Consider the following 10,937-nt stretch of genomic DNA (forward strand, 5'->3'; position numbering starts at 1 on the left):
AAGTTTGGTGCCTGCTGAAGCAGGAGGAAGATTCCGTTGACCCACAGGAGATTTCTTCGTGGCTTCCAGTGCTATTTCCAAAGAGAGAGGGTGTAACACCCTGCTCTAAGAGGAAATGATTTGTTCTGCCTTCCTGGGACTGGGGTGCCTATACCCCAGGAGGGCAGAACCCTGTCTGTGGGGTGGCAGCAACTGTAGCTGCAGAGAAAAACCCAGAGAGTTGGTTTGGCAGTACTGGGGGGCCATAGTGGAACCCCCAGGATGCATGGAATTGGCACCCCAATACCAGATTTGGCATGGGGGGACAATTCCATGATCTTAGACATGTTACATGGCCATATTCGGCGTTACCATTGTGAAGCTACATATAGGTATTGACCTATATGTAGTGCACACATGTAATGGTGTCCCCACACTCACAAAGTCTGGGGAAATTGCCCTGAACTATGTGGGGGCACCTTTGCTAGTGCAAGGGTGCCCTCACACTTAGTAACTTTGCACCTAACCTTCACCAAGTGAATGTTAGACATATAGGTGACTTATAAGTTACTTAAGTGCAGTGTAAAATGGCTGTGAAATAATGTGTGCATTATTTCACTCAGGCTGCAATGGCAGCCCTGTGTAAGATTTGTCTGAGCTCCCTATGAGTGGCAAAAGAAATGCTGCATCCCATATGGATCTCCTGGAACCCCAATGCCCTGGGTACCTAGGTACCATATACTAGGGACTTATAAGGGGGGTCCAGTATGCCAATTGAAATTGGTAAATGTAGTCACTAGCCTATAGTGAAAAATTTAAAGGCAGAGAGAGCATGAGCACAAAGGTTCTGATTAGCAGAGCCTCAGTGACACAGTTAGGCACTACACAGGCATACACATTTAGGCCACAAACTATGAGCACTGGGGTCCTGGCTAGCAGGATCCCAGTGAGACAGGCAAAAACATACTGACATAAATGTAAAATTGGGGGTAACATGCCAAGAAAGATGGTACTTTCCGACAAAGACATAAAATGCAAGGTACTCCACATAGGTAAGTAAGAAACTTTGAATTAGAGCAGTAACATACACAGTATTAGTTAAAATGGCAATAAGCTATTTTAAAAGTGGACACAGTGCAAAAATCAAAAGATCCTGGGGGAGGTAAGTATTGATTAGTTTTTCAGGTAAGTAAGGCACTTACAAGTTCAGTTTCCTGGGCATAGGCAGCCCACCGTTGGGGGTTCAAGGCAACCCCAAAGTCACCGCACCAGCAACACAGGGCCGGTCAGGTGCAGCGGTCAAAGGAGGGCCCAAAACACATAGGCGCCTATGGAGAACAGGGGTGGCTCCGGTTCCAGTCTGCCAACAGGTAAGTACCTGCGTCTTTAGAGGGCAGACCAGGGGGGTTTTGGAGAGCACTGGGGGGGACACAAGTAGGCACACAAAACACACCCTCAGCGGCACAGGGGCGGCCGTGTGGTGCAGGCAGGGCACAGGGGGGCTTCTTGGGCCAGCCACCGACTGGGTAGGCAGAGGGTCGCCTGATGGTCACTCCTGCACTGGAGTTTGGTTCCTTTTGATCCTGGGGGTTGCGGGTGCAGTGCTTGGTCCAGGCGTCGGGTTCTTTGTTCCAGGCAGTCGCGGTCAGGGGGGTCGCCTCAGGTTACTCACGGAGTTGCAGTCGCCTGGGAGTCCTCTCTGCGGTGTTAGTTTTCTGGAGCTCGATCCGGGGGTGTCGGGAGCAGAGCGTGAAGTCTCACGCTTCCTGCAGGAAGAGTGAGTTCTTTAAAAGTTGCAAAGTTGTTGCTGTTTTTGAACAGTGCTGCTGTTCTCAGGAGTTTCTTGGTCCTTCGGGTTCATGGTAGTCCTCTGAGGCTTTAGAGGTCGCTGGTCCCTGTCGGATGTGTCGCTGTGCAGGTTCTTTGAGTCTGGAGACAGGCTAGTAGGGGGCCAAGTCAGTTGTTGTCTCCATCGTCTCTGCAGGGCTTTTAGGTCAGTAGACCTTCTTTGTGTAGGTTGCAGGAATCTGATTTTCTGGGTTCTGGATCGCCCCTAAATACTAGATTTAGGGGAGTGTTTAGGTCAGGAGGGCAGTAGCCAATGGCTACTGTCCTGGAGGGTGGCTACACCCTCTTTGTGCCTCCTCCATGAGGGGAGGGGGGCACCTCCCTAATCCTATTGGGGGAACCCTCCAATCTCAAGATGGAGGATTTCTAAAGGCAGGGGTCACCTCAGCTCAGGACACCTTAGGGGCTGTCCTGACTGGTGGGTGACTCCTCCTTGTTTTTCTCATTATCTTCTCCAGCCTTACCACCAAAAGTGGGGTCAGAGGCTGGAGGGACGGGCATCTCCACTAGCTGGGATGCCCTGGGGTGCTGTAACAAAAGGCATGAGCCTTTGAGGCTCACCGCCAGGTATTACAGTTCCTGCAGGGGGAGGTGTAAAGCACCTCCCCCCAGTACAGGCTTTGTTCCTGGCCACAGAGTGACAAAGGCACTCTCCCCATGTGGCCAGAAACTCGTCTGGTTGTGGCAGGCTGGCAGAAACTGGTCAGCCTAGCACTAGGAGTCGGGCTGGTATTCAAGGGGCATCTCTAAGGTGCTCTATGGGTGCATTTTACAATAAATTCCACACTGGCATCAGTGTGCATTTATTGTGCTGAGAAGTTTGATACCAAACTTCCCAGATTTCAGTGTAGCCATTATGGAACTGTGGAGTTCATGTTTGACAAAGTCCCAGACCATCTACTCTTTATGACTACCCTGCACTTACAATGTCTAAGGTTTCCTTAGACACTGTAGGGGCATAGTGCCCATGCACCTATGCCCTCACCTGTGGTATAGTGCACCCTGCATTAGGGCTGTAAGGTCTGCTAGAGGGGTGACTTACCTATGCCACAGGCAGTGTGAGGTGGGCATGGCACTCTGAGGAGAGTCATGTCGACTTAGTCATTTTCTCCCCACCAGCACACACAAGCTGTGAGGCAGTGTGCATGTGCTGAGTGAGGGGTCCCCAGGGTGGCATAAGATATTCTGCAGCCCATAGAGACATTCCCTGGCATCAGGGCCCTTGATACCAGGGGTACCATGTACAAGGGACTTATCTGTGTGCCAGGGCTGTGCCAATTGTGGGAACAAAGGTACAGTTTAGGGAAAGAACACTGGTATTGGGGCCTGGTTAGCAGGGTCCCAGCACACTTTCAATCATAACTGTCATCAACAAAAGGCAAACAGTTAGGGGGTAAAGATGCCAAGGAGGCATTTCTTTACAAATCTGCACACACAGACACTGCAATGGCAGGTCTGAGACATGATTACAGAGCTAATTATATGGGTGGCACAACCAGTGCTGCAGGCCCACTTGTAGCATTTGATTTACAGGCCCTGGCACCTCTAATGCACCTTACTAGGGACTTACTAATTAATCAAATATGCTAATCATGGATAAGCCAATTACATACAGATTTTGTAAAGGAGCACTTGCACTTTAGCACTGGTTAGCAGTGGTAAAGGGCCCAGAGTAACAAAAACAGCAAAATCAGAGTCCAGCACACATCAACAACCTGGGGAACAGAGGCAAAAAGTTAAGGGAGACCACGCCAAGGATGAAAAGTCTAACAGATGGCGTGTTTGTGGATGGAGCGGGTGTTGAGTAGGGTGCATCTGAGATGGTTGCGTCCTGCCACGGCGGCCGGGTCGCTGGCATGGAGGCTGGCGAAGGTGCAGGTCCGGCAGTAGAAGGGTCCGGGGTGAGCCTCGGGCTGGCCTGGTAGTACGTGGATGAACAGCCAGCGTTGAGTGCGTGGAGGGTGATGACGTCATAGCGGCGTTGTGCTTTGCAAGGGTGGTGGGAGCAAGAACCAGGGGTTCGGGCGCTGGGCGTGGTCCAGTCGCGGTCAGGTGCAGACAGGCTTGCCTTAAGCCCGCCTTTGGCACGCCAGCGGCGCAGCCGCCATTGAGTAGGGAGGGGGAGGTGGAAGTGAGGGTGGAAAACGGTGTGAAAAAGGGGGCGGGCCCGCGGGAGCAGCAGTGGCAGGGATACAGCGCGAGACAGAGGAGGGGGTCGGGCCGCGGGTGCAGCCGCGGCAGGGATACAGTGCAAGAGAGAGGAGAGGGGCGGGGCTGCGGGGGCAGCAGCGGCAGGAATACAGCGCGAGAGAGAAGAGGGGGTGGGACTGCGGGGGCAGCAGCGGCAGGGATACAGTGCAAGAGAGAGGAGAGGGGCGGGGCCGCGGGGGCAGCAGCGGCGGGGAGGAGAGAGAGGGGGAGAGAGCAAGAGTGAGAGAGAGAGAGCGAGTGAGAGGAAAAAGAAACGGGGAGGAGAGAGTGAAACACAGAAGCGAAAGACAAAAGGAACACAAAAGGGACAGAACATGGAAGGAAAAGCACACACAGAGTGAAACAGAGGCAAAAGAGGGAAAAAAGGAGGAGAGAGGCAGAGGGCAGCCCAGTAGAAGAGCAGAGCTCTCCCACTAGACACCAGGGATGAGGCGCAGGCAGCCCGCGGTGGAGGAGGGCCTCTCCTGACAGAGGTCAGAGTTCAGAGGAAGGTAGGGTCTACTTGCCAGTGAGGAGGCAGAGCTGTTCACTGACCAGGTCAGTGACGTTGCTCCTAGACATTAGACATTATAAATGGCAGATAAAGGTAACTCGATCTAGACGTCTGCTTTTTGTGCCCAGTAGTGATATCTTCAGTCATGTGAATCCATCGTATGAACTGAAAGTCAAAAAAAGTTGCTAAAGAAATAGAAACAGGTCCCATGTAAGGCAAACTACAAACATCAGCCAGTCGTGCAGTCCAAAGGGAACCCCGGAACCTGCTACAGTCTAGAGCGCCTGCAGACCCCACTGTGGCTCGCAGCGCTACATAAATAGACTTGAACTACCAAGAAAGTGCTTTAGGCCCCCGAGAAGTAAGGGAAGCGCTGAATGAATACAACAGGACCCTGAAATTGCTTCTGTTCTGTTGTGTGCATGCTTCCTTTAGCGAGGCTCTGCGCCCCTCTTCTAGGCCTGGGGAGGGCAGAGACAAGACAACGTTACAAGGCCACTGGCAGCAAATGGTGCCAAGGGGCGCAGGAGAGGGAGGGAAACGAGATAAAAACCCAGGAGAGCATCAGAAGTGATGCAGAGGAGAGACTGAACTAGAAAGGACCTCGGGAGAGACTGAACTACAGAGAGCCGCGGAGAGACTGAACTACAGAGAGCCGCGGGAGAGACTGAACTACAGAGAGCCGCGGGAGAGACTGAACTACAGAGAACCGCGGAGGTCCAGGAGAGACTGAACTACAGAGGACCTCGGGAGAGACTAAACTACAGAGAGCCGCGGAGGTCCGGGAGAGACTGAACTACAGAGGACCTCGGGAGAGACTGAACTACAGAGAGCCGCGGTGGTCCGGGAGAGACTGAACTACAGAGAACCTCGGGAGAGACTGAACTACAGAGAACCGCTGGAGAGACTGAACTACAGAGAACCGCTGGAGAGACTGAACTACAGAGAGCCGCGGAGGTCCGGGAGAGACTGAACTACAGAGAACCGCTGGAGAGACTGAACTACAGAGAGCCGCGGAGGTCTAGGAGAGACTGAACTACAGAGAACTGAAGTACAGAGGACTGCGAAGGTCCGGGAGAGACTTTACTAGAGAGGACTGAACTATAGAGGACCGCGGAGGTCGGCTGGTCGGGATACAGGCCGAGGGTGACCGGTGAATTATTGTAATTACAGAGTCAGTGACAGGCGAGGCCAGCAGGAGAGGGGGCACTGCCAGCAGGAGAGGGCGCACTGCCAGCAGGAGAGGGGAGACCCTGCCAGCAGGAGAGGGGGCACTGCCAGCAGGAGAGGGGGCACTGCCAGCAAGAGAGAGGGCACTGCCAGCAGGAGAGAGGACACTGCCAGCAGGAGAGGGGGACACCGACAGCAGGAGAGAGGACACTCCCAGCAGGAGAGGGGGACACCGACAGCAGGAGAGGGGGCACTGCCAGCAGGAGAGGGGGGCACTGCCAGCAGGAGAGGGGAGACCCTGCCAGCAGGAGAGAGGGGCACTGCCAGCAGGAGAGGGGGTACTGCCAGCAGGAGAGGGGGCACTGCCAGCAGGAGAGGGGACACTGCCAGCAAGAGAGAGGAGACTCCCAGCAGGAGAGAGGGCACTGCCAGCAGGAGAGAGGAGACTCCCAGCAGGAGAGGGGGGCACTGCCAGCAGGAGAGGGGGGCACTGCCAGCAGGAGAGGGGAGACTCTGACAGCAGGAGAGGGGTGCACTGCCAGCAGGAGAGGGGTGCACTGCCAGCAGGAGAGGGGCCACTGCCAGCAGGAGAGAGGAGAGGGGGCACTGCCAGCAGGAGAGGGGGGCACTGCCAGCAGGAGAGGGGGCACTGCCAGCAAGAGAGAGGGCACTGCCAGCAGGAGAGAGGACACTGCCAGCAGGAGAGGGGGACACCGACAGCAGGAGAGGGGGGCACTGCCAGCAGGAGAGGGCGCACTGCCAGCAGGAGAGGGGAGACCCTGCCAGCAGGAGAGGGGGACACTGCCAGCAAGAGAGAGGAGACTCCCAGCAGGAGAGGGGGGCACTGCCAGCAGGAGAGAGGAGACTCCCAGCAGGAGAGGGGGGCACTGCCAGCAGGAGAGGGGGGCACTGCCAGCAGGAGAGGGGGCACTGCCAGCAGGAGAGGGGGCACTGCCAGCAAGAGAGAGGAGAGGGGGCACTGCCAGCAGGAGAGGGGGGACTCCCAGCAGGAGAGGGGGCACTGCCAGCAGGAGAGAGGAGAGGGGGCCACTGCCAGCAGGAGAGAGGAGAGGGGGCACTGCCAGCAGGAGAGGGGGGCACTGCCAGCAGGAGAGAGGAGACTCCCAGCAGGAGAGGGGGGCACTGCCAGCAGGAGAGGGGGGCACTGCCAGCAGGAGAGGGGGGACGCCGGTCTACGAGGACAGAGCGCCCGGCAGGGTCATGGCACAAGAGCGCACGGCCAGCGATGCGCGCAGCCCGCGGGACCAGGCCACCATGATGCCCCTGGAGGGAGACGACCCCCTGTACCCCGAGCTCCCCAGAAGCCGCTCCCTGTTCTGCGAGGGGGAGTTCCTGCGGCTCGACCAGGTCCTGGAGGAGTTTAAGAAGCAGGGCTCCGGCTGGGGGCCCAACGGGGGCAGCCCCCGGCCGGCCCCCATCATCCAGGTGTACCGGCGCCTGGAGACGAAGCCGCTGCAGGTGGTGAGGCTGAAACATGTCACCGTCCGGGACCGGTTCCTGGACATCCTGGAGGACGGGCGCATCCGCGGCTGGGACCGGCCCTTCCTGCTGAACGGGGAGCCCCGGCCCCTGCGGGTGTCCTGCTGGGCGGTGCACCTGCCGCCCCCGGACCTGGACAACCTGAAGAGGAGGCGCCTGCGGAAGTTCGCCTGGGTGGTCGGCCCTCAGGTGCGGGCCAGCATGCGGGGCCTGAGCCCGCAGGAGGACGGGGAGCTGCAGGACATGATGGCCAACTCCCCTGCGCTCAGCCCCGAGTCCCCCTACGGCAACTTCAGGTTCTGCTTCCGCATCAAGGAGCTGCTCACGGCCTACCAGCTGCAGCTGTGTGGAGGGAGGAGGCCGGTGCTGCGGGTGCTGGGCACCGAGGCCTACACCCTGGAGGTGGTCCACTGGGTCCTCATCCACAGCCCGCACTGCCGAGACTTCGACCACCTGCCCACCCTGGACCCCCAGGGGCCCTTCGGGCGCGCCGGGGTCATCACCTGGTCCCCCGAGTCGCTGAGCGACCGCTTCACCTGGCAGCTGTCCGGAGGCGCCTTGAAGAAGAAGCGCTTGGCGCAGTCCCGCGGGGAGACCGTGCAGACCTACGAGCGCTGGCTGTGGAACAACGCGGCCTTCGCCTTCCACCTGCCGGGCTGCAGCGGCCTCCACCTGGGCAGGCGCGACCTCCTGGACCACGTGGAGGCCTGCAAGAAGAGGGGGGACAGCAGCCGCGTGCTGAGGCACCCCCGGGACAGGTATGTGTCCAAGAGGGAGGCTCAACGCCTCATCGAGGAGCAGCGGGCGCGGCTGTGACAATGCAACTCAACTCCCCATCACAGCCAAGACCACACCTGAGCCTGTGGCATCGCTGCTACCATGAAGACATCCACTCAGGGGCCGCATCTGACCTTACTCCCTCCTGTCACCCACCCTCAGCGCCTCCATCACTCAGCCACATTCCTGGACCCCTGGAAACATGCCAAGAAAACACCAGATGAGCCGGCCAGGCTTTCTAATTACAGACCCGTCTCCTTCCTATGGTGCCCGGCCACGGTCCTTGAGGAACCAATCAACCAGCGTCTCAGCAGCCACCAGCTCCTCCATGCCAAGCAGTCTGGATTCACAATATCTGCATGATCCTTGACAGCAGACGCGGCAGCCCTCATTCTATCTGACCTCTCTGCAGCACGTGACATGGCCTCACACACCATCCTCATCAGGTGTCTTCATGAGCTTGACATCCAAGGACAGGCTTGCGACCAGATCTGCTCCTTAAAGGATAGAACACCAACTATCACCCTGGCACCTTAGTCCTGGGAAACCACCAAGCACATCTGCAGAGTGCCTCGAGGTTCATGGCTCAGCGTCACCCTCTTCAGCACATGTATGATCCCTCTGGCCAGCGTCATCCCTGCACACAACAGCAACATCCTTTGATGCGCTGATGAAACTCAAATCATACTCTTCCAATCAGAGAAGACCCCAGCACGAGGAATAACTTCTCTGCCTGCATAACCAACTCTCTAACTGTGTGAAAGCCACGAGTCTCCAGCTCAGCACGACAAGACAGAAGTAGTGATCTTCAGCAAGACCACCTCGCCATGGGACTCCGGCTGGTGACCAGCAAAATGTGATCCATACCCAGCAGCCACCGCAGGAACCTCAGAATAATCAACAGCAAAATGGACATAACAACACAAATGTGATCCATACCCAGCAGCCACCGCAGGAACCTCAGAATAATCAACAGCAAAATGGACATAACCACACAAATGTGATCCATACCCAGCAGCCACCGCAGGAACCTCAGAATAATCAACAGCAAAATGGACATAACAACACAAATGTGATCCATACCCAGCAGCCACCGCAGGAACCTCAGAATAATCAACAGCAAAATGGACATAACAACACAAATGTGATCCATACCCAGCAGCCACCGCAGGAACCTCAGAATAATCAACAGCAAAATGGACATAACCACACAAATGTGATCCATACCCAGCACCCACCGCAGGAACCTCAGAATAATCAACAGCAAAATGGACATAACCACACAAGTCAACGGTGTCCCTGCATCCTTCCAGACCCAGAAGATGCTGGAGAAGATCCGAAACAACAGTAGGAAAACTCACTTATACCCTCGTCACCAGCTGGTTGGACTCTAGGAACACCCTCTACACCGGGATCAACACGGCTGGAGCTGCAAATACAAGGAAACAGGACTTCCAAAGACTGGTGTATACTTACGTCAGAAACAAGACACAGTAGAACCTGCAACTTCTGCCGGTGCTTGGCTGCGGGGTCGGGAGACGGCCCGACGTCATTTCCCGTCGCTTTATCAGGAACCTTTGTTATTCCCTTTTCGGCCCCCAAGAGCCCCGTGAGTAGCCAGTCCCAGAATGTTGTACTTGTCTAGAACTTTCTCTTACAAATAATTGCTTTATTCCTTGGCTGTCGTTGTCTCCCGAGAGTCCGGAGTTGTGTGCTCTGAGCAGAAGTCAGACATAAAGTGCTCTTTGTTTCTACACATCCCTTGGTGTCGTCATCAGTTGTGTGTCTGCTCCCGCGTGAGTGCGGGTGTCCCGTCATTGCAGCATCCCTGCCTGTGCGCTTTGTGCAGTGTGTGTGTTGTGTCGGTTACATACAGGAAGCAGGAACTGACAGGTGCCCGTGCACGCAGCTCACTGCACACACCGGCCGGGAGTGCACAGCACTACAAACAGAGCACAGAGCTCACTGCACACAGTCCGGGGGTGCATAGCATTACACATAGTGCACAACGCTCACTGTACAGCCAGTGCACATAGCGCACTGCAAACACACACACCGGGAGTGCACACAGTGCACAGACCTCACTGTACACGCAGACAGAAGAACAGGCAGTGAACAAAGCTCACTGCAGACACGGGCAGCGCAGGAGTGCAGAGCACTACACACAGTGCACACAACTCACTGCACACACAGACAGCAGTACACAGAGCTCACTCCACACACACACAGACCGGGAGAGCTTTTCCGACCCCTCAGGACTGGGCCCGATTATACCTGTTAGAGCAGCCCCTCGGAATGACCCACTTGAAATACCTTGAGAATGTGTGGTGTGGAGTGATGCGTGTGTAGCTGTGTGGGGTGTGCAAGTGCGTGTGTGTGTGAGGGGGGAGGGAAATGAGAAATTGGGAACATGTTTGCAACCATCTTTCCGGGGGCTACCTTTGGGGTGTTGGGGGGGGGTGGGGTGGGGTGTTCGGGGTGTCTCTGTTAAATAGTGGCGTGCAGGTGCTTCAAGCCGGGTATAGTGTGGTGTTTGACGGATTTTACTTGGGATTTTTACATACACAAGCAGATAAAACGCACACACTTTCGTCTCTGATTTAAAGGTCTTAAAATGGTTATTTTCCTAAATATTGAATTTTAATTACCCATCGTAGTCCACAGGCCCCTCCCTTCCTACGCTCTTTAAGTCCTCCTCATACCCTCTTCTCATATAAAGTATTTTAATCGGCGGGATTGTTGGGAAGTGTGAAGGTCACCACCCCCTCCTCCCAAAAAATGTACGGATGAAGCTGCGCCCCTGCCACTTCCCTCGCCCCCCGGTACCCCACCGCATGAAACACTCGTCATTTAATCCTAAACTGCATATTTAGAACATTTGTGGGGTACAGGAAGGAAGATGGAGAAGGGGCGCTTGGGGGGACAGGTCTTAAAGTAGTGTTTGGGGGTACTGGAGTGG

The 10,937-nt window shown here is 55.9% G+C and overlaps 1 protein-coding gene across 1 annotated transcript; it reads left to right on the forward strand.

Moving 5' to 3' along the window:
- The first annotated feature begins 6,922 nt into the window (after positions 1–6,922).
- Positions 6,923–9,724, forward strand: LOC138249320 (uncharacterized). The gene has a single exon (XM_069203279.1). The coding sequence runs from the start codon at positions 6,923–6,925 to the stop codon at positions 8,015–8,017; it is 1,095 nt and encodes a 364-aa protein (XP_069059380.1). The 3' UTR covers positions 8,018–9,724.
- The last annotated feature ends 1,213 nt before the right edge of the window (positions 9,725–10,937 follow it).

The sequence above is a fragment of the Pleurodeles waltl genome, chromosome 8, assembly GCF_031143425.1.
Source record: "Pleurodeles waltl isolate 20211129_DDA chromosome 8, aPleWal1.hap1.20221129, whole genome shotgun sequence".
NCBI lineage: Eukaryota > Metazoa > Chordata > Amphibia > Caudata > Salamandridae > Pleurodeles > Pleurodeles waltl.